Source organism: Rhea pennata, chromosome 5, assembly GCF_028389875.1.
Source record: "Rhea pennata isolate bPtePen1 chromosome 5, bPtePen1.pri, whole genome shotgun sequence".
In the NCBI taxonomy this organism is placed as follows: domain Eukaryota; kingdom Metazoa; phylum Chordata; class Aves; order Rheiformes; family Rheidae; genus Rhea; species Rhea pennata.
Genome location: NC_084667.1, coordinates 41,280,668 through 41,303,960, shown reverse-complemented (window position 1 = coordinate 41,303,960; position 23,293 = coordinate 41,280,668). Strand labels below are relative to the sequence as shown.

The 23,293-nt window shown below is 50.7% G+C and overlaps 1 protein-coding gene across 2 annotated transcripts in view; it reads right to left on the bottom strand.

Moving 5' to 3' along the window:
* The window catches only part of SLC25A22 (solute carrier family 25 member 22), a 41,555-nt gene extending 20,787 nt beyond the window's left edge, over positions 1–20,768 (bottom strand). The window contains exons 1-2 of one of the 2 annotated variants that reach the window (XM_062577520.1): positions 20,682–20,768; positions 2,739–2,858 (exon numbers count right to left, since the gene is read on the bottom strand). In XM_062577520.1, the coding sequence (XP_062433504.1) occupies positions 2,739–2,758 (20 nt within the window). In that variant the 5' untranslated portion in view covers positions 2,759–2,858; positions 20,682–20,768. Of the gene's footprint in view, positions 1–2,738; positions 2,859–12,687; positions 12,721–20,681 lie in introns of those variants that run through there. The other variant, XM_062577521.1, reaches the window with a different exon arrangement.
* Positions 20,769–23,293: the final 2,525 nt, after the last annotated feature.

Sequence of the window (23,293 nt, the reverse complement as noted above, 5' to 3'; positions counted from 1 at the left end):
CCTGTCTGCTCCAGTACTGATGGAAAGGCAGGGTATGAAGATTCAGGGTTAAAAGTGGAGATCTCTCTGAGGGAAGCAGAGAGGAGTGGAGAGAGGAGAAAAGAAAAGATTAAAAAAAAAAAATTGCCCGCAACTACAAAGAGAAAACTTGACACACCAGGAAATTCCTTACAGCCTCTATTTGCAGGCAGCCCGAGACGCTTCCTCCTCAACACCCACGCTGATACAGCATGCACGTGCAACCCTGGGGCTGGCACGGCTGGGAGAAGAGATGCTGAGGCTGGGCAGAGAGACCCAAGTTCAGCCCCGATTCATAAGTGAGATGGTGCTGACTGAGATTAAAATCAAGCACAGTGCATTAGAAAGTCATGCCCAAATTAGTGTACTAGCTTAGAGCTGCACCACATTCCAAGGTCTCACCCGCTTAAGACTCTGCTGCCTCGGGGATCTTTGCACCATAGCCTGAGAAGGGAATAGATCTGCTTGTGAACCCCTACGCTCATTTTATCTCAGGGTAAGGGAAAAGTTCAGCAAGCAGCGGGCTTCACATCACAGCTCTCTCCTCATTTAACCCACAGTCCTACTGAATGCTGAGGCTAGAGACTGGATGAAGGTCGTATCAAGAGGGAGACTTCACTGTCAAGGAGGGTATTTCAAGCGGGGTTCAGCCAGTGCATGGTGTCTACGCAGACAACACAAGATGGGATCTTATCAGCTTGCCCAAATTCAACTCCAAAGTCACTGCTGGCAGGTCATAGTCCGCAAGCTACAAATGCCACCAGGGCCCTTTTCCAGTCTTGGCACTGCCAGAGCTTCTCTATGTGCCCCTGAAACACCCGGGGCAGGCAGACACTTGCCTCTCCCTACTTGTTCCAACAGCAAAATCATCAGTGTTACATCAGGTGGGAGTGAGACACAGGCTCATGGCAAATATATTGCCTGCTGGCACTGCAGGTGCAAAAGATTCACTGATTTCAGTACAGACCCCAACAAGAAAAGGAAATAGTCTGATGTGTTTGGGCAAGTTAAAAAACTTGGGGCTTCAGTGAGCCTCTCATCCTATCTGTGGATGAGAAATCCTTGCTTAACACTCCAGCTGCATCTGAATCCAACAGTTCAGACTCCCCCATGAGCACTGTGGACTGACTAGAACAGATAGATAATGAGGCAGCATCTGGGGAACAGCTCTCCTCGCGCTTGGATGAGGTTACATGGACGGAACTACAGAAATGTAATGCTCTTGATCTCACCTTGCAGCAAACTGCTGCTGTGGATTTTAGTTTTTTGGTATTGGTCTCGTTTACCTAAGGGATGAGAGACACAGGCTAGCACACAAATAGAGCCACTTGCTCAGTTTTATATCAGAAAGGATAGAAAGACACCTCAGTTCTCCTTATGCTCCTCCTCAGCCCTTTAACAAGCCCCCATAGCCAGCAGCCTCCTGTTCACACTGCCAAAAGCACACTGGAATGCTGGAGGAGATCTTGGAGGACACTTCTTCCCTGCTTCAAAAATACCAGGCTCCTGGCTCCCCTCAGCTTCAAACAGCCACAAATATCTGCTCCTTTCGCTCTACTGAGGCTATCAGGGACCTGCATCCGTCGGGCTTTGCGGAGGTGAATCTCAGCATACGCTTTGGTGGTATAACAGAACAGTGCCAAGTGCTCCTGAAATTACATAACCGATGACAGGCAAATCTAGGCACATAAACACTCTGCAATGCTGTCTTGTTATCAGTGCAGCTCAGGACAGCCTTCATTCCCAGAAGGGAGAGGGGTGAAAAGGTTAAAAAAAAAAAAAAAAAAAAAAAAAAAAAATCTAAATTGTGGCAAACATGCAGTCTTCTTTCCTGTAGTATTCAAGCATTGCCAAATCCTGGCCCTGTGTCACAGATATTCAGCCACTGTCCTAGGCCACCTGCTTACCTTCTGCCCTGAGGTGGTAACCTGGGAAGGTAGGTGTTAGGAGAGAGACACAGAAAAACAAGAATTCCAATGCAGGTAGGAGTCATTTATCTGGAGCAGCTTCACAAGCAGCAGAAAGTTAAACCCACATGCAGGACTGTGCAGATCTGACTCAGTTCCTAAGCAAAGGGTACAATTGGCAGTGTCTTTTCTAAAGAGACATCTCAGTTCACTTCCAGGGAGAACTCAGATCCAGCCTTTACGTATGCCAGGACCAAGGCTCTCACATTCCTGCTGTGCACTTACACGTCACTTGCTATTTTAAACTTGGCAATGGCCACATGTTGGTACTTCACGTTCCTACGATCACTCAAGCCATCAATGGCTTTAGAGGAAGGGCACAAGGATGCATCTATGTTTGTAATTTGTCTGAGTTTGTAATTAAAAGCACCAGATCATCAGCTGGTCAAAGAGCTGGCTTTGCTCTCACAATGTCAGCAAGCTGAAGTCAGCAGGTCAACCTGACCTTTGAAGGGTAAAGCAAAGAGGTCATGCAGGGGAGAAAGTAAAGGGAGAAAGAAAGAAGCAATGAGAAGAAAGAGCTGAAGAAAACAAATGTGACAACAGGAGGAACACATAAAAAGAGGAGAGAAGTAAAAACTGAGAAAAACAGTTTAGAACAGCAAAGAAGGAATCAGAACCATTTATTGCCAAGAGAGATGATCAAGTCATCTCATCCAGCCTCCTGTATCACAAAAGGGATTGAGTTTGAAAGACTAGAAAAGAAAAATCTAAAGTAAAAACAACAATTCAACAATTAAAAAAAAAAGTTACCTGATCTGTTTATCAGCCATTTAATTTAAACTTGATCTTGTTATGAAATGGGTTTGTTCCTTCTGGTTGTTCCTTAACTTCCTCTTCAGTCACTGCTTCTTAAGGGTTCAGGGTTTCTTCCTGGGAGGAGAGACCAGGGAGATGAAGTTGAGAACTAGCCACTTGCATTGTCCTGAAGCTCAGGTCCTTCCAGGCAGGCTGTGGAAAAAGTGACTCAGGAGAGCACCTGGTCTCCTTGAACTGAGACAACATCTGCTGACTGAGCTCCTGAGGGATATATATATATATATGTGTGTGTATATACATACACACATATATATACACACATAAATATATATAAAATTACAGATACATATATATGTGTGTGTATGCATACATATGTGTATATATAGATATTTTTTTAAATGTGTGTGTGTATATATCTATCTATCTCTCTCCTGGTTCCAAAAGCCAGAAGCCACGTTCAGGCACCAGCTTCAGAGGGGAAGATGGATTAATTGCACTGTCTCACTCTTCAGAGAGACAGACCTTCCCAAAGAGACGATCTTGCTGCTAAGGAGAGAAGAGCCGCCCTGGAGCAGGCAGGCTCCATCACCACGCGAGGATGGGCAGCAGAACGGCAGTGCACAAGCTCTGCACGGCACCGGCTGCAGCAGTACTGTCCGCAGCCTCTCATTTCCAACCCAATGGACAGCCCATCCCCAGTCTTGTGCCAATGCGATCTTTTAAATAGCACCTCACCCTCCCCCAGTGTATTTACGTGACTTTGTGTCACGTTCCTTGCGTTTGGTGCCTGCTGACACAGTACCAAAGTTTCAAGTCTGCAGGAAACTGTTCTCTTGAAGACTCATAATGATTCTTTTTTTAAGGAGAGCTCACAGCTGTCACCCAGCCACTCTCCAAAGCACCTTTCCCTAGCTGCCACCTGGGTGGTGAGCCAGGAGAGGAGGAAATCTCTTTGCCCTTTGCCTCAGGAATGAAATTTGCCTTCCCATCCCCCCAACTGCAGAAGCTTTCCTAGGCTGTGTGGTTCAACAAGGCAGCTTGCAACCTTCTGCTCTTGGATTAAGTGGGACTAAATCTCCCTTTTCACTTGGATTCGCAAATTCAGCCAAAGCCAGACCCTGCTAAGGAAGGGCTCCTTTCCAAAATATGAACCCCCATCCTCCCCGTCTACTCAATACAACCACCTCCCTCTCCTTGCGTGATCCCTTACAGCTACTTTCTCACTTGCTCTCGAGTAAACTGAGGAAGCATGCCTTAAAAATCTCTAAAGATCAGCTAAGGTCCTGTCTGCACCTTCTAAGTGTGTGTGGGGGGGGAATCACACAAACCTTTCTCTGCATGTGTTTTCAGATGCATAGCCACAGGAGTAGTTTGTTTCCCCATCAATTTAATCTGAATAATACACACACACACACACAGATGAATACAAGGAGACCAACAAGACCAACTGTTGTTTTAAGCCTATAGCCTGGCACATACAAGCCCTGAACCATGAAAACTCACTTGGTAACAGCTTTACCCAGAATAAGATATTTGTGTTTACTGATGCTGCAACTCTAGACACAAACTCCAACAGAGCAGCCCTCAGGGCCTGTTCCTGATATCCCAAAGTACCGACTGCCTTGGTGTGGTGCACCTGGATCCAGCCAGGGAAGAGCCTGCATGGCCACCAAACGCCACCAGCAACGCTGGCTCCCCTAACGAAGGTAACTCAGCTAGCGGGCGAGCGAGGGCGAGGAAGCGGAGGCAATCATTTCACAGCAGACACGATCACTTGCTGAACATTTATACAGCACCTGTCAGGGCAGAGGCCTGAATGCTCATAGCCCAGGGATATTAATGCATTCGAGGATTTTAATGCACCGAAGTGGAAAGCTGATTTGAGCCCCATTTAGATAGAGCTCCAACAGATCACCATTTGCAAAACAAACCCAAAGCCACTGCAAACTCCACCTGAGCACTTAACAGAGTGCCTTCAAAAACCAGTGACTGACAAAGCCTCAGGAGCCTTGGCTGGGTAGGTCCTCACCAGACCCCAGTCCGTCCCAGGGCAGGAAAACAACTACTGTAGCAGAAAAACACTATACATTTATCCTACAAAGGAAGGAGATTAGGCAGAGACAGAGAAATATCCTCCCAGGAATGCAGTGCTCTTTGAAGCCAAAATACACAAACAAAGCAGTCAAGCAGCACTTCTACAGCCAAACAGGTTCAAAATTCACCTTTTGTTAAATAAAATAGGAGCAGGGTCAGTGGGGAGGGCTTGCCTGTTCCCAGGAAACCTCTGTTCAGCACCTGAACTGGAGCAGAGAAGCAGCACCCAGAAATGGACATCTCAAAGCCTCTGAATTAGAGCCATGCAGACAAGGGCACCACTGGGACTGAGGCCCTCCAACGGCATGAGTAACAGAGGAGTCTGGAGGAAACTGGTAGCAGCGGAGGGGGTAAGAAAACCAAGAAACATCAGAGGCCTTCCCTTAAGTGGAAGAGGCTGGGAAGTCCTAATAGGGAGGGGTTCCTAAATTGTACGAGCTGTAATTAGGACAGCAAGAGCTGCAGAGGCGATGAATTATGTGGCATTAATTCCTTCCTAGAGTGCTGTTAACACAGCGAGGCATGGATCAACACCCCATTACCCACACGCCAGGATCTCCCTTTGATATTTATTAAAATGATGGAGCAAATTAGTTTTAGGATGAGGTACACATCACAGTGCAGGGAAGCACCTCAGTGCTAGGCAGAAGATCAGTGCAGAAAGCCCAGGCCAATGCTGCGTGACAGCCACGCTGCCCTATGCAGGGCAGCTCTCCGTTTCATCCAGCTGCAGCGTGAGCGCTCTGCACTACAACTCACGGCCTTGTGCTTCTCCAGTCCCTACAGGTTTTCCACCAGCACTTATCCACTAGGGACACATCATCATCATGAACTCTTTGCACAGACAGGGTTTCAAGCCCAGGGAACCAATCCTACTAATATCTTGTGCTGGATGCATGCAGTTAAACAGTCCTCTGCTCAGCCTTACAGATCTGAAGGACTTCCCCAGCCTGTTTGAAAGGATGCCCTAAAACAAAAACGGCCCTTGGCTTTGTCTCAGCCCTTCCAAAGCTCTCCCAGCTACCTGGCTCCCAAATAACCAGACTCAGAGAGGGAGCCAGTATATTTAGCTGCCTCAGAGGGTACCATAACCAACTCCAACTGGGTCCGATCCTCACAGCCTCTGCCACTCAATAGGCAGACCTCAACCAACGGTCCTATTTCGCTCCCCTTCCTTGCCTGCATACCACACACTCCCACGCACGTACCTTACCCAGGCTGTCTCTTCCCCACCTGTAAAGAGGCCTTCCTCCGGATGGCTAACTGTTGCGTACCTCAGAGCAGCTACGGTACTAACCGGTTGGGGCACCGGGCTGGACTATCAACCTTTGTTTCTCCTCACCTTATCACCTGAAGGAAAAGCGCTTATCAGAGAATTACAGCCCCTTCTGGGGCACAGACCGGGTGCATGCAGTCCCGCCAAGTGTGCCGTTTGCACAGCAAGCAAGGTGAGGGAGTGGGGCGAAAACCACCTAGGAGGTATCTGCTCATCTCCAAAGCCTTCGCTGTGCAATGAAGGACTGTCCTGGTTTGGGTGAAGGAGACTCCTCTTCTTGTTTCATGCCACTTCCTTGCCAGCGGCCATGCACTGTTGGACGAGGCCGGCATTCGCTGGAGCCATCACTGAAAGCAAACATTCAAACTACCTCCACTTGCAAGTAAATGGCATAAGGGTAAAATGAGACTCCCTTATAAAAATTTCCATGTGCCTTGAGAGCAGATGCAAACTCAGCCTGGGGGATGAGCCTCCAGCGGATGACGGGCCAAAGTCCCAGCAGGGAGGTGCCGCGCTGCCCATCCCATTGGCCTCACGTGGCACAGACAGAACAGGCCTGGCATCTGCTCAGCTTGTAGTACAGTGGCGATGCTGAGCCCCAGGACCCTGCAGCCCTCTAGTGATGTGGCACAGTCCCCAGGATAAGGGTATGCTACCAAGACATTTGGCTTTGCAAGCACACAAGGTGGTAGCCCAGGTTCACCCAGATGTCTGAAGAGAGGGGAAAGAAAGAGGCCCAAAATCCACAGCAAAGGCTTCTGACATCTCACCCCAGCTCTGTCTCTGACTTGCCCTTTGCCTTCAGACAGGATTTCCAATCATGACTTTCATTTTGAGGAATATCCTGCTCCCTTGACATTTTGCCTTAAGAATAAATGAGCCATGAACAAAAATAGTCCAACACTTAACAGAGGCACTTGCCCACTGCATCCTTTGCCTGCCCAGATCGGTGTAGTTCCTTACAGCAGTGTGCCAGGGGAGGACCTCCCACTCAGGAGATTCTTGTGAGCTGGTCCAATCAACCCTCCCATCATGGGACCAAGCACCCCACAGTGGATCAGGAGCAGCTCTGTCTCCCCAGATTCACCTGCTGGCCCTGGTCACCAGGACCAGCTCAAAGCAAAGTGAAATGGAGCTGCTGAAGAGAGGGGGGCAGCCATTTCACTGCTCTTAGCAACACTCCCACCATCTGGGTAGCCTTGGCCGAGCTGTGAAAAGCTCAGCTAGTGGCCATCTCCACAGGAAGGAGCAAGGTATGTGTGGAGCAGCAGGTACTACCAAAAAGGAAGGGAGAAAAGCAGGGAAGGAGGGGGGGATTGCTCCTACCTCCAGGCAGCAGCAGGAGGAGGAACACACCCAATTTTCCCATGCTTTTCCCTTCAGACTCTCCATCCTCGTCGTGCAACACACCGGCCTTCATTCCCAGTACATTCAATTTTGCCTGCTTTGTCAAGAAACCTTAAGAGGTAAGTCTTAAGACTTACCTTAAGAGCACCTACCGTTATCTCTGTGAGAGCTAAGGCTTGGAGAAACATCTCCAAAAGGCACTGCAAACTGCAAGAGAAATAAATGCCTTTCTGTCCAGGAGAACCTCCCTCTCTGAGGCTGACAAAGCAAATGCTCCTCCTGATGCCTGAGCAAGGCCAAACAGTCAATGACTTGTTTAGATTTGCATGGAAGCTGTTTGCTGCAACACCGACTGTCCGATTGCTTAACAGAGGGAGTCCCACAGAGGCCTCTGCTCATACAGTACAACCTTTTTCTTATACTTCTCAGCTCTGTGCAACAACAGCTCAAGAAATAGAGTTCAGGTCATGGGACCCTAACACCAAATAACTCCCCCAAACAGTTACCTGGACACCATTCCCACAGAGCAGCAGGGTTTGCAAAGGGCGACTCATCACCCGCATAATGTCAAGCCACTTGCACTCAAGTCAGAGACGGAAAGACCGGAGGAGCAGGTCTGTGCCAACCTGAAACCTCAGTGCCAAATATACCCTTAAATTGTGCATGTCTTGGGAAATCGCCCTGGACCAAGAGGCGGAAAGCTGGCATTTGCCTTACAGCAGGGCTTAGGACTCAACATTGCAGCAGCACAAAGAGGCCCCTAGGCAGATCTGGGACCTTTTACACTAGAGGCTGCTCAGACCTTTAGTGAAGGGCAGTCCCTGTCCTGAGGTTTTGCAGCCCAACTATGAGACTGGATGAGTAAGGACAGGCATTAGGGGAAGTGACTCACCCAGGGCTCACACAGCAAGGCTGAGGGCTCTTGCTGTCCAAGGCATCAGGGCTGCTGAGCTGAGAGGACCAGATGAAAGACTGCAGAAGGACAGATGACCTTGCAGTCATCTCACTGAGTGCACGTAGCAGAGTCCTGCTCCATAGAAGGACAACGCATTAAAATACCCCTGGATGGAAATAATCAGAATGCCTTCCTCTACGGGGGAGAAAAACAGCAGGTCTAAAAGTGCCTGCAATACCCTGGCAAGACTGAGTGGAGGCAAGGAAACCAATGGGAGATAAACATCTTTGGATGACATAAATGGATGCATATTGCCTGTGATGCCCCTTCCAAGTGCCACCTGAGATACCATGTCCTCATATAATGAGCTGGATCAGTTCAAACCAATTTTAAACCCATCCTACCCTGAATCTGTTCTCCATGACAGCTTTAATGAAACTACAGCCTAAGAGAAAGGCAGCACTGGCTGGAGGGAGAGGACAGGTTAACAGAGAAGCTGGAGTTTGGCAGATGGGAGACAGGGCTGGGAAAGTAACCAAAAACTTTTATAAAACAAGTAAGAAAGAGCATTTCCTTTTCAATGTTCTGAAATGGCCTTGTATACAAAAAAAAAGGCAGAACCAATAGTGACAGCCAGACAGACCAATCCTTTGATCTCAAAGGACTTTCCACATATGGGGAAGCTAAATGGTACAAATCACTCAGGTACTCTGCCAAGAGACCAGCAGAATAGGAAAAAAAAAAGCTTCCTTCCCTCTTCTTCTCGAGTTTAAAATAATCACTATGTACAAAGCAGTAATAAAAAAAATAAAAAATAAAAAATAAAACCCCCCACCACACAACCAAGGAGCCCAAGGGAAAAAACAAGGGTTGGATTCAAGCTCACTCAGTAGGAGCAAGACAGACAGGGCTGAGCTGAGGTCCTGGGCTGTGAAAGGGCCCATTCAGTCCTCATCAGCAACAAAAATAAGGCTCCTGGTTCTCAGCAGATTGCTCTCCTCTAAAAGAGCAGGGCTTCAGTGGCTCTGCTGGGAAGAAAAAGCAACTCTTCTGGCCCGAATCACGGCATTATCTCATCAGAGCGACACACAAACACCCACAGAGCTGCTCCCATTAAACAGTTGGAAATGAGTTCTTCTGGGATGGTGCTGGTTCACAGTGGCCAAACCCAAGGCCGCAGAAGGGAAAGCTTCCCCTACATCATGTTTCTTCAAGGCAGATGTTGAACGAAACAAGTGCCTGAAATAGCCTCGACTTCAGCTACTCCAAGCTATTCCTATAAATCAAGCTGCATCTCTTCCAGCCCAGCAGCCAGCAAGGGGCCTTCTGAGTCAGCTCAGACATGTGGCTCTCCTGCTGTGCTGCACAGGAATGGGAGAGAAGGCAGACGAAGTCTTCACATCAAACTCAGTGAGGTCAAAGCCATTCTTTTCTTTCCCAAACTCTTCTCAGCAAAGGAAGAGAGCATGGGGATCTCACCAGCAACAGCTTTCTGCAGTGGCACCCTCCTTGCAGCAAATTCTCCCCCTCCTGGTGTGCACTGAGTGTCCAACAGCTATGCGTGGGCTGCTCCAAACCTGCAGGGAAAGCCTCTGAATGACCAAGCCAAGCAGCGCCCCTTCCTGGGGTGGAAAAAACTAGCCACCTCTGACCAGCATTTGATTTCTCCTGCACAGCCTACACCATTTTGGGACTGCACATAGGTACTTCTGTACCAGCAACACAACGTACACCATCGCAGCTCCTTACCCTGCTATGGCTACTACCTACCCAGGGCACACCGTAAGGGATATCAATACTGCCATCTGCACTATGGCCAGCTCTGCTGACCACATCCCCATGTCAAGAGCCAGCAAACCAAGGGCTTTCCAAAACTACAGCTGGACCACCAAGGCAACTTTGCTCACAGGACCTGGGACAAGCGTTGCACTTTCATGAAAACAGACTAAGGAAAGAGAAACAAACTTATCTGCTCCACACAGACTCTTGTCCATCCCATCACTTCACTGAGCTCTCACAGATTCCTTTAATGTGTCCTCCAGGAGGGCCAGATCCTTGGCTCATGCAAGCCAGAACAGTTCCACTGTCTGCTGGAGCTGAGGACTTGGTCCCCTGCCAGCTGCAGTCACAGGGCACATTATCGCAGGCGCACACACACACTTCTGTGCAATGTCCTGGGGTTTCCTTGCTCAGCTGCCTGTAACAACCTCATCTTCTCAATGATGCTCCCAAACAAGCTCATCACAACAGCGAACAGCTTCCGCCTTGATAGCTTCAGCTTACAGATTCTTGCCAGGGAGAGAAACAGCAAATGAAAACAGCAATAGGAGGGAGGAAAAGTAGGTGGGATACCTGCATCTCTGCCCCACCAGCTGCTTGCAAAAAGACTGACCCACACAGTGTAAACATATCAGCTGCCCTCCAGCACCTGTACTGCTGGTAATCCTCCTCCCACTAGTGCTTACTGCAAAGACTGCAGCCCATGATTAGTGCTGCAAGGGGAAAGAAGAGAAGAAATGTGGGAAGCCTCTTCCGAGTGTGTAGTAATCTTGGCTGAAAGGAGTCCCCAAGTGCACAACTCACTGGTTTTAGAAGCAATGCAGAGTCTTAATATCTCACAGGAATATAGAGACTCACATCATCCTAGATTCAGCTCGCACCAGGCCAGGGGGGAGGAGCTCAAACCAGCATCCACCCTCGATACCTGCATCTTCCGAAAAGAAGAAACAAGTGTCTCAACAAAGTCCCTCAGTACCTAGCTAAGCTTTGCACACGGCAGACTAGCAATAGGGATGGAGGACTACATTTCCACAGAGAATTAAACTGCTTGCAACTACTTTTTGTCCTTTTACAAGAATCTTGCTCTTTCTCAGGTTGAATTATGAGCAGTACCAGCCTACACCAGCCACTTTCAGAAGTCAGTCACTCAAAAAGAGAACTAAGAGAGAGGGTATCTGTCTTTCTCCTACTCCATCAGTAACTCAATGCTGTGGAGTTTGAACACTGACACTACCCCCACCCAGAGGGCTCACTGAGGGGAAATATACTAGACAAAGACGGAAAATAACTTCCAAAGAACCTAGATTGTAATACTACCAAAGCTGAGTTGAAGTGTTGATTGCTAAAGCTTATTTCCTCCTCTCCAGTTTGTGTCATACAGAATATCAGGGTGATTCAGATCCTTTTCTGCGTACAGTATATAGCATAGGAAATAGCCAGGGCTGGTTGTTAAGCAGTCTTGTGCTGAAAGCTTCCTTCCATCTATTGTGCCTGCTAATTCGCTTCACAGCCCTAGTCATTAATAAAAATACAATATAATAAAGGAGAACCACATAACACACATACCTTGCCCAAATTCCTTCAATACTGGCTGATCCTGAGTCACCACTGGCAAATAACTGTTGCCACGCAATGAGGACACGGTTATTAAATTAATAGGGGCTGCTTAACATGGCTACAAATATACACAAGTTCTTTGTGCCTTAGTGAGCTAATAAGGCATGTGCTAATTACATTAATTCAGACAAACCCAGTGTGCCTGGAGGGCAAAGGAAGAGAAGGGCACAACAAACCCAGGCTCTTTTGTAAGAGCTGTGGAGGAGCGGCAGGTACTTGCCTTGACATGGCTTTAGGAGGAGTAGTGGTGGAGCACAGCAACACTTGCTCTACGGCTAGCTCAGCTCAGCTAACCTGGTGGTGGCTACAGGCCTTGCTCAGTCACCTGGCCCTTGGTGTAACGATGGGGACGGGACGCCCTCTCCGAAGGGCCAGCTGGCTTGTCCCTTCCAGCCTCCCTCCTCACGGTGCCGAGCGCGTGGCGAGCCCTCGGCTGACACCCTGCAGCGCCGTGAGCGCTGGGGCTCCACGCAGCCTGCTCCCCGCACTGCGGGGCCCGCGTGGCACTGCTACGAGCAGCCACCTGGCACGAGCAGGCTCGGCCTGGAGCAGTGCTGGCAGCTGCGCGTCACCCAGCATCCCGCCCCTCGGGCAGAGGTGGCTCCTCCGTGTGCCCCGAGCCAGGCAGCCACGCAGCTGGACAGGTGGCGCGGGGAAGCAGCATTCGCAGCGCAGCATGAGCTTGATCTGGTCAGGCAATGCCAGTGGCTCTGAAAACCCTTCTGGCAGCAGGGATAAGAAGGGGGCTCACAGTGTTCACCTCCCACATCAAAACAGGAGGGGACTCTCCAGAAAGGAGAGGAGGAAGGGAAAGACAGCAGAAGGGAGAAGCAGAAGGATGGCAGGAGAAAGAGGGGCTCAATCCCAGCAAGGTTCAGAGACGCTCGGAAAACAGCCTTATGTCTCCGCAGCCCAGAGGCGACCAGGTCCCTCACCTTGGCCATGGCTGGAGAGAAGCCCTCCTCGGTGCCAGTGCTCGCGCTACGCAGTGTCTGCTAGGCGCTGCTACCGCCTCCGGGTCGGCGTGGCAGGGAGGGGAAGAGGAAGAGGCGAGGAAGTCCGCAGTACTTCTTTGCATCTCCAGGGACACGTGCTCACCGAGCACTTTCTAAAGCATGCACGTGTCCTAGGGGACTGTGTCAGAGCAAAAGTAAAGTACTTTTCCTCCCCTCTATCCCCCCTTATCCTGACACCACGTACATCCGGCAGTGCACACGGCTATCCCCAGGAGGCCTGAGAAGCAATCACCTTTCACCAGCAGCCAAATGCACCACGTGCATTACAGAGTATTTTAAAATATGATGCTGAGTCTCCCACAAAGCTGATCTCCAGCTAGGCACCCAGAGATCCAGGGCTGCAGATGGGCATTTGTAAAGAGCAGCTCATCCCATACCAAGCAGCACTAATATAGGCGTCATCAGTCTTGACAGAGAGTCAGTAAAAATGCAAATATTTTCATGAAGAATACCACACTAGGCATTTTTAACCCCCCAGAAAGCGCTTCTCTCTCAGTCCACACAATTCCCTTTCCCAAAGGCTGTGGTTACCCAGTCCCTCTAGTCTAGCCTAAATCCAGGCTACTGACAAAAAGGCTACTGGGAATCAGGGGCTGACCCTTTCAGCAGTAGCAGAGGCACATGCCAGATTAAAAGCAACCAGGCAACCTTGCCTCACAGGCTGACTGATGGAGGCACTGGAACAAATAACAATAAAATATCACAAAACCATCCGCAGATAAGCGATGCAAGGAGCAGCCCTTGGCTTCTGGCCACCGAACAAAAACGATGCAGAAGACCTAGGGAAGGAACAGGGTACTCAGAGGACATCTTCCCAGATTTCAAAATCCTTTGCAACAACTCTGGTTAGGACACACCTTTCCTGGGAAGTTGCCTTATGCCATTACATCCCTCGGCTGAAAGTCGAGCGTGACTCATGCTCCCAACACACTAGAAGAAATGCCAGTTAAATGGCATGTTAAAGCAATATGCTTTGCCGCTCAGCCACAGGACAGCACAGGACACTGCTGCGGCTCCCAGTCCCTTTACTGCACAGATACACAAACATACCTGCTCCACTCCTGCATCAATAAAACACATTTCTCTCCTCCCATCTCAGCTGCTTACGCCAACAGGGATCGAAGCTGTTCAGAACACAGCAAAATGGTTCCTTACTAAGCACATCAGCAGCCCCGCGTGGGTCACGCTCCTCCTAAAGAGGTTAGCGCTTCCTCAGGGAAAACTCATACGTGCTCCGTGATAAGCTGGGAATCGCCGAGGGGATTGCAACCACCGCCTGGCAGGCGCTGAGTGTGCAGCACAATCCAGCCCCCGTCTCACCCAGAGTGCTGTGAATCAGCAGAGACTCCAGCTGGCTGCGAGGTAGGCGAGGAGCTCCCAGCACAGAGAAAACATGTTTAGGAGGCTACAGGAGGGAAAAAAAAAGTCACCACAAACAAATAAAAAACTCCACATGCAGTCCTGGTCACCAGGACCTGCACAGAGCAGCGGCAGATGGGTAATGCAAAAAAGGAAAAAGAAAGGGAAAAAAAGGTGAAATAAGTCAAACGTGGAAAGTCATCCTTTGGATGTTACAGAAGTCCTACCTGGCCACTCACAAAGTGCAGTCCAATGCTGGTATCTGCCAGACAGACGCACACAGATTTACCTGACACAAGAAGCACCCTCAGTAAAGAGATTCATCCCGTACTGTTTAAGAATCAGGAAAGCCACGTACAGTGGCTAAGCATTCGAGTAAGAAGCCACACGGCAATAGCATCAGGGCACTGTAACTCTCCTGCCAGGGAGCGGTGTAACAGAAATGCTGTGTTGCAAAACTAGTGATGGTGAGACAGATTGCTCTGCCCCAGCCTTCCTGACCTGGGACAGGGATGTCCAGGCGCCATCCTCATCAGAACCAGCTACAGAAGTGGAATCTGCCCTAGGGCAGAACCTGTGGGAGATGGTGCACAGCCCCGTGGCTGCCACGGCAGATGTCAACGCGCCGGGTCAGTACCAGTGCCAGCAGGGAGACTGGCTACTCCTTTTCCTTCAGGAGCAGTAACCCTGCCAGGAGATGGAGCCACCGCAGCCAGCTCTGCCGCAGCCCATCAGTATTGCTGCCCACGATGCAGAAACTCTCTCCCAATCCACGGCCATTGAGGGTGTCCTGAAGTTTGGCAGCTCGTGCATATACATGGGGTGTCCAAACAACACACTGAGCAGCAGATGCTCTTTGCCATAGCTGATCTGTTTGCTCCTGGCTCTGGACCACCCTAATTTGCACTGCCACATGCACAAGTACCTCAGCCCAAGAGACAGCCCTGGGCCAACCACACCGTGGTTTCCACGCAGCTAAGAGGCATCTCCCTAGCAGCGCGTTAGCTTTGCTGCCTCCCTCCTAAGAGCCGGCCTCGGGCCTCTGCACGTCGCTTGGCCTTCCCAGGAGCGGGCTGGCAGCACACCACACATGGGCACGCGCCCACACACAGCTCGGCAGCAGCCCGGCATGTTTTCCCTTTTCCAGAGCCAAATTCAGACCATCTGTTGAAGTATTTCTGCAAATCATCTTTCCTTCAGGAAGGGCCGGGGGCTGAGTTTAGTTATTTATACAGCGTCTGGCATTTCTGTAGCACTTATCACTTCAGTATCCAAGCTATTTCCCTCCAGCCCTCCATTAGTTTTGAAGAACCGGAGCGGGGCATCAGCAACTCTTCACTGTAAGTTTTCTGCAGAAAAGTGATACCGAAAGACACAGCTGCTCAGGTCAGGCACACATTTTGCTGCTAACGAAGTGAGTAGGACAGTTCAGGCAAAGGCCAACACAATATGTTTTATGTCCTTTAGAAGAATTACTAGCATACAAAATAGTCTTCATAAACAACAGCTGTTCCTGGAGGACAAGATGAACCAACAAGTGTTCCTGTTGCCTTACGGAGGCGAGCACTGCTTATCGAGGACATAGAGAAGGAAGCTATCCCTATGCTTGAAAAGACTGATACAAAACTAAAAGGGAAATGAAGCTCCCAGAGGAGAGGCTGTTCATTATGGCGGATCACACGTTCCTGCCATTGCTATTCGTAAACAAATGGCAAAATCCTGAAAGGTGAGTACTGTTGTCCCTACTGGATTGCAGGGGACAAGGCCAGAGACGGATGTTTTACCACTTACCATGGTCCATGGTCATGCTCCAAGTCTGTGGCAAAGGATGGGGTAGCACCCAAATTCAGAGTTAGCCCCTGACATATCCTGCCCCTAAAATACACCTCCTCCTTCTTTTTCCATATATGTTTCTAACCATCATACTACAAGGAACACAGTGCTGAATGGAGCACCAAACTCGCTCTCAGTTTGCGCATGACCTTGGGAAAGGTATTTCTCTCCCATCTGCTACCCAACAGACAACAGGGAACTGCCTGCATCTTCTCTGCAATGGCACTGCAAGCAGCACACCCAGTAAGGAACAGAGGGGCTCAGACACTGCAGAGATCAGGGGCGAAGTGCTCAGCAGCAACAGAAATCACAGACACGCTAGTCCAGACTGAGCACACCACACGCTACCACTCCATCTACACAGTTATCCAAGTAAAGCCAGTACTCATCCTAGCTATGAGCTCTGAAATCACACAGCACAACCCCTTGTTAAAATAAAAAGGATTACTGGAAGCTGTGGCTGAACTCAGAAATGAAGAATCACAGCAACAGGACCAGCTCCTTGCTTGTTCAAAACTCAGAGATCACTCTTACAGCATCTCTCTCTTACTAAAATGACTTGCCAAAAGTCCCACATCTTTGTGCCCTAATTGAAAAGCATGCGCCTTCTCTTCCCTAGCACAGAGAAGAGGAGGTTCTACAGCAGAACATCCTTCTCCCTTTTATCATTGAATAACCTGGTTTGAAAATTCAGGCAAAGGCTGGTCATGAGACCTGTCTTCTCTGTTTTCTGCCAGCTTCAGTTGCCTCTCCTCGTGCGCATGCTCTCTCCCAGATCAGTCAGGACACAAGGTAAAACTGTGGGCTCACAATGCCCCAGTCCCTAGGAAAACGTCTCACTGGAAAGAGAAGAAAAAGAAAAAAGTCGCAGCATAAATGGCTTCACCAGAACGGCCTTGCCAAGATGGACATGACTCAGTGCAGGCTGCAGACTGTGTTCGCACGGGAAGTAGCACCACGGAACAATTGAGAAACGAATTCAAAAAGGTGGTACGTGCACGCACCAGCAGAGAAACTGCCTGGGTTGAAATCAGCCTTTCTCCTCCTAGTCACTGAAGAAATGCCACAGACCCAGGAAAGATAAGAAATGCACACAATACTCACAACATGCCACACGCCAGCACCGGTGCCAAAGGAAAGAGCACGGCGCAGGGAGGGAGGCTCGACGAGACGCAGCCACACACCCGCAACAGCACCACCAAAACAAGCATCGGCACCGCTCATGAAAAGGACAAGCAAAACAAACTTAAGATTGCATCCCTGTGAACAGTTCACCACAGGCCGCATTAAACTAAGATCAAAACAGATCCCACAGATTAATTAAACTGTATCCCATCATATTTCCTCCAACACAGGGAACAAGCATCCCTGCCTGGGTGCCTTTCCCCTTCTCAAGTAAATACTCTTCCTGTGGGCAGCCCTGGTGAGAGAGCAAATACGCAAAATTTTTTTATTTGCAGATATGTAAGAGGAAACTGTCAGACATAAATCCAGACCACCAGGTTTGTTTGGGTTTTTGCCTTGTTTTCTAAAGCTTTTGCACCCCTGCTACTTTATCTTAACAGCAACTGGAACTACCTGCAATCAATACTGCAAGGTTAAAACACCACCCAGTTTCGTATTGGACAACTGAATCCCCCTCCTCTTTCCTGCTATCTTTGTGGTGGAAGGCAAACAGAAAGGGGCAGGAAAAAGTCAGTTATCTCCCGTTAGGATTAGCTGGAACAACTCAGCGTCAGCTCTAGCACACTGCCATGCTACCACACAGGGGCTCTTTGCTGGATATTGCTTCCCGCTCTGATAAGGCACAGCCAGAGGACTCAGCCTTGCAGAAGAAGGCTTCATCAAGCCGCAGCACCAGGGAAGCAGACGTGCATCATCATAGCAGACCGCAGGCACCTCTTCCACAGCCTACTGTCACTTCCAGTCATGCCCCGCTCTGGAGATCCGTTCACTGCAGACGGACAAGGCAACTGGCTCCAGTGAGGCTAAAGACCATGCAGCCATTCATGAGAAACACACAATAAATCTTATATGCTGTGTACAGCACGTTCATGAGTAATAGAAATAAAAACAGCATGTTGGCTTGCACAAGCAGCATTTGTAGCTCATTTGCCATTGTAAGTAATTGCCATGTTTCCAGCTCTAACTTTCTGGGAGTACAGATGTTTGGGTACAGTTAAGAGACCTTGATTGTGCAAACATGGGGGTCAAAGCAGGTTTCTGCATTTCCCCAAAATACAGTGAATTAAAGAATTATACAAATGTGCAGAAGGAATAACTACTCCTCATTTACCTGCAGTAGCAGGAGACAAAGACACAGTGGCCAGGTAGATCTGTCCCCATCGCACATTGCTGTTACTGAAGGAAAAGCAGCAGCACATCTCATTACATAGTATTACATATTTAAACAGGGGAGCAGAGTTAAGGCTATACAGGCAACTAGGAGATAAGCATGTCCAACTGAAAGCCTAACAGGATATTAATAAACTTACAAATGACAGACTAAAGAGGCTCTGTGCCTGGGCTTTTCACACAGCCTGAAGGCTCACACACTGCAGCCCAGCCTCAGCTGCTGCAAACTGAAGTGCTCCACTGCCTCTGGCTCAGCTACATTAATTTACTCCAGTCACCGGCCAAGGAGCACAGCTCCAGGATGCCGTGGACCTGAGGGTCAGTGGAGGGAAGAGGATTAAAAAAAAAAAAAAAACAGACACACTCCCATAGAAAGGACAGTCAGGAAGAAGGCAGGCTTAGGAGACATGCCTATCTTTTCTGAAACAACCCAAAAAGGGAGAAGCCAGAGAAACTCCCTGGAACAGGCATTTTCATCCCAGTGTAACACATTGAATCTACAGCAAGTGCGACTGCAAAGAAACTCATTTGTCCCAGCTGCTCCAAACCTGGCTTGTTTATACATTATCTCCCCAGCGCAGGACCTCCTGACAACTGAACAAAAAGCTATTTTGCATTTCCCCCCAAACCCCTCTTCCCTCACCCTGGAGGCCTAGTTCAAAGCCATTTGATGTCATTCTGGCAGCACAGTGTGATTTTAGGTAGAAACAGCCCGTTACAGAGGCATGCTGTGCAGAGGGCCTTGCTAGCACTGGAAAGTTGGCAGTGCAAGCAAGTTGCGGCTTCCTGCCTCCACGCTGGTCCAGGGATCAAGTGACAAAAGACAGCATCATACCGCGCCGGCAGGCCAGAACCAGGGAACACGAGCCCCTCCACAGCCCCACTTAATCTATGCTGCTGCATTTTCTCCTCTCACCACATAGGCAGCCCCACCTACCTTTCACCCCTAGATATCTCCCAGGAACATCCTGCTTTTCAGCAGCTACTGTGATTTTGGCAGTTACCCTCTAATAGCATTATATTTCCAAAAGACACGTAGTCAGGGGAAGCAGACAGCAGAAAGGTTTGCCAGTGTCTGTAAAATGAGTACCACCTTGACCAGTTCCAGCAGCTAATCCGGCTCCTGCCCTTGGAGAGAACTAGAAAGGAAGATAATTCAGTGCTACGCCACACCTAGACACTCCTCGTCCAGCCAGAAGAGATTCATTAGTCACTCCTGTGAAAGACTCCTCAACTCCATCTGACCGCAAGTTACTCAAATAAAATCCAGAGTGTCAAGGGATCATTAACCATTTCCAAGGCACTGCATGGTCATCACCCGGCCTCAAGTGAGGCTGTTCCCCAGACCAGGCATCACCCCTTACAGAAAAAGCTGTTCCTAGGGAACAAGCAAGATCAGACCTTAGTCAGAGGTATTTTAGATACTGGCTCTAAATGTGTTCAACTCCATCTGGACGTAACACGTTTTCACCTCTGTTTTTCCCCTAAAAGATCGCTGCTGCCCTGCTCCAGAAAAGCTCTCCCTCCCAGTATTTCACAACCCTTGGCATGAACTCAGCCACGTAAAAATCACTGTATCGGCACGCGAAGCACCTCAGGCTAGCGAGCGAGGATCTCCCCGCCGCGCAGCCCGCGGGCCCCGAGGGCGCGGCGAGCCCCGGCGCTCCCGCGGGCCGCAGCTCGCCCGCCCTCGGCCCCTACCCCGGCGGGGAGGGGGCTGCTTCCACAGGCGCCCCGCCGGCCATCGGCGCCGGTTCGTATTCCCTCCCGTTCAACTTCTGGCAGGAAAAGGGAGGCAAACGGCCCTGCCGGGCTGTCAGCGACCTCCGCTCTCCCGCAACCCAGGCCGGCACGCTGCCGCCTCTCCGAGGGGCGGCGGGAGGACCGCGGAGGCCGCTGGCATCCTGGCAGGACATTAACAAGATTGCTGGGCAGCCAGCGAGGCTGCGGACGCGCCGCACCGCGCCGCGCCGCCGGGGCGCCGCCACGCTCCGACCCGCGAGGCGGACCCCCCTCCGCGCCGCCCTCCTGCCCCGCTCCCCCGCAAGCGCGGCAGCCGGGCGCCCGCCGCCGGACCGGCGCGGCGGTGCCCGCCCCCGCGGCGGGAAGCCCGGCCGCTGCGAGCCCTCCCCCGAGGCCGGCCCCGGGCGCCCCTCACCGCGGCGCCCCGCTGCGGGCGGGGGAAGGGGCGACACGAGGCCGAGCAGGCACAGGCGGCCGGAGCGCCCTCGGCCTGCCCCTGCCCGGGGGGAGGCGGCCAGCGCCGGCCGGCTCCCCCCGAGGCGGCTCGCGGCCCACCCCACGCGTGTCCTGACCGCGCACGCGTGGGGGGCAAGCCCCGCGCCTCCCCCCCCACCTCCGCTTACCGGGGCGGCTCCCGCCGGCGGTGCGGGCTGCGGGCTCCTCTCCGGCGGCTCGGCGCGGCTCGGCGCGGCTCGGCGCTGCCCTCTCTGGCGGCGGCGGCGGCGCAGGAGCCGCGGCGAGGCCTCCCCGTCGCCGCCCGCCCCTTCCCTCCCGCCCGCCCGCCCGCCCGCCGCGGCGTCGCCATGGCGACGCGACCTCTCCCCCCTTCCGCCCCCCGCCCGCCCGCGCGGCCATTTTGTGCGCTCGGCACCGCCCCGCGCGGGCTGCGCGCTCCGTGCCGCGGCCGCTGGGTCTCTCTGCCCCCGCAGCGCTGCCTGCGAGCAGCCGTTGCGCGGGCCGCGGGCCGCCGCCTTCCGCCCGGGCGGCCACCGCGGGGATGGCTACCAGCGGGCGGGCGGGCCGCGGGTTTTAGCGGTAGGAAATTAAGAGGCGCGAACACGCTGTTAGCACGTCCGTGCAGCCGCCTTGGGCACCCTTGTGGTGTGAAGAGAGGAGGAAATCAGTCTTGCTCGAGACTGATTTTTTTTTTTTTTTTTTTTTTTTCCGGGAAACTGCTGGCGGGCGCTGATAGCGAGCAGCGCCCGGGAGCGAGACGTGGAAAACTTCGTCCGGCTCCTGCTCGCGCCCATCCGTTACAGCTTTGACAGGAAAAAGGGGAGGAAAATAGCCCGGTGCCCGTTGTTTTCTGCATCGTGGAAGGAGAAAACGCAAACATTTCTCAGGCTGTTCATGTCTGTTCAAAATACCCCAATCTCTCGGTCCCTCCATTTGGGAACGTGTTCCATTCTCCGTATCCGTTTGCCTTCTAGTAGCGCTTTTCCCCACCGATTTATACAATTACTTTCCAAGCATTTGTATTTTTATATTCATAACTTATATTTTTATATTCATAACTTCTCATGGCAATGAGTCGGCGTTAGAAACCTGTGCAATGTGAGAAAAAATGCTTCCTTTTGCTTATCTACAGGTGCTGCCGGATCATTTCCTTTGGTGCCACCTAGTTGGGAACCAGAGGATGGCAACCTCCTGCTCGTGTCCTTGATCCCTTCGCCGCTGATGTGAGACTCCGGGGTAAACGAAGTAAAAAATGCTCTGCAATACTCTTCTCTGAGCGTCTTCCTCACCCTGCCTGCCTTGGCGGTCTCCTGCCTGGAGGAGACAGGAGCTGCACCGCTGTGCAACATGGCGCGGTAGCAACAAGCAATGAGCAAACCGAGCGGGAGGATCCTAGTCTCGGCCTCCCAAAGCAATCCCCGGCTGGAGTTAAAACTGCAGCAAATCTGTAGCAAAGTGGGACGGATTCAAGCAAAACTGCCCGTTCTCACGACACCTGGCTGTTTTCTGCATTTCCCTGTCATAGAGCTCTTTCAGGCTAGTTGGGAATGGGAAGCAGCATCAAGCTCTCTCCCTGCAGCTTTATATGCTGCAGAGATTTACAGAAAAACATTGGTTTAAGCATGTACAGTTTGTTTCTGTAGAATATGGAAAATGGACACACACTTGTTGATACTGAAAGCTGTAGTTTTCTTACCAACATGCAACAAATAGGCACAGCAGGCTCACCTAAAGGTGATGGGCCATCAGATTTACTTTCCTTTTTAAAAGCAAGAGCAGCATAACCCTGTAGAGTTCAGACATGATAGGGGAAGGAAGAATGTAGGATACCAATCAGCAGGAAATCTGCTCAAAGTATGAGGTGTCATTCATGCTTCCTCCACCTTGTACCACGCTCCATGGTTTCTTGGCTGAACCATCCAGCCGTCAGCCCAACGTACATGTCACCTCTTCAAAGCCATGTCACCTCCCCCTTAACGGGGCAACCATATGGATGTGGTGAATTTTATGGTGTTATTGTCTGGCCACAGCAAATAGAGAAGTCAAAAGCAGCCCCCTTTGGCTCACTGCCACCTTCATGTTACCTGCAGGCCCTTTACTGGGAATTATATAGCAATTTTATTTGTGCAGTTTAAACCCATTTCAGGATATATTCAGGGTTTGAATGTGTTGTCACATAATTAATAAACTGTTTTGAGATTTGCCTGGGCTTTCACTACTCAGTAATTTCTTTTATTAATCTCTAAACCTTGCACGGGCTGCAACGCTTTATCTAGATCTATGCCCCCCCCCCCAGCAGTTAGAGGACTGTCCTAGTTAGCAGGAGTTGGAAGTGGAGGGTAGTGCCTGGGAAATGGTAGTCCTTCTGCTGGAGGTCTGCGCTCCAGCAGAGGTGGGAGAGAGTCTGGGAGTAGAAGGTACAGTCAAATATGACTGCAAAAAACACTAAGGTGCCGAGTGGGTCCATATCTTCGTATAGGGCCAAGCATCCCGGTCCCCCATGTTGTCTCATAGTTTCTGGCACCAGTACCTTTCTGCTTATTGCAGAGTGGGGAGCCAGTAGCAGCCTTGCCTGGACACAACCCAGAATTTCCTTACATGGCTTGGGGAGCCAGGCTGCCACTTGTGCAACCCCCAGAACAAACAAGCATTTGGCTGTCAGCAAAAGGAACGAGATCCAGGAAAAGACCGTTAGCTGGAAAGCTACATAATGAATCCATAAAAGAAGCCATAGATGAAAATAGGAACCAAAATATAAATGCCACGTCTGGCTTTTTGC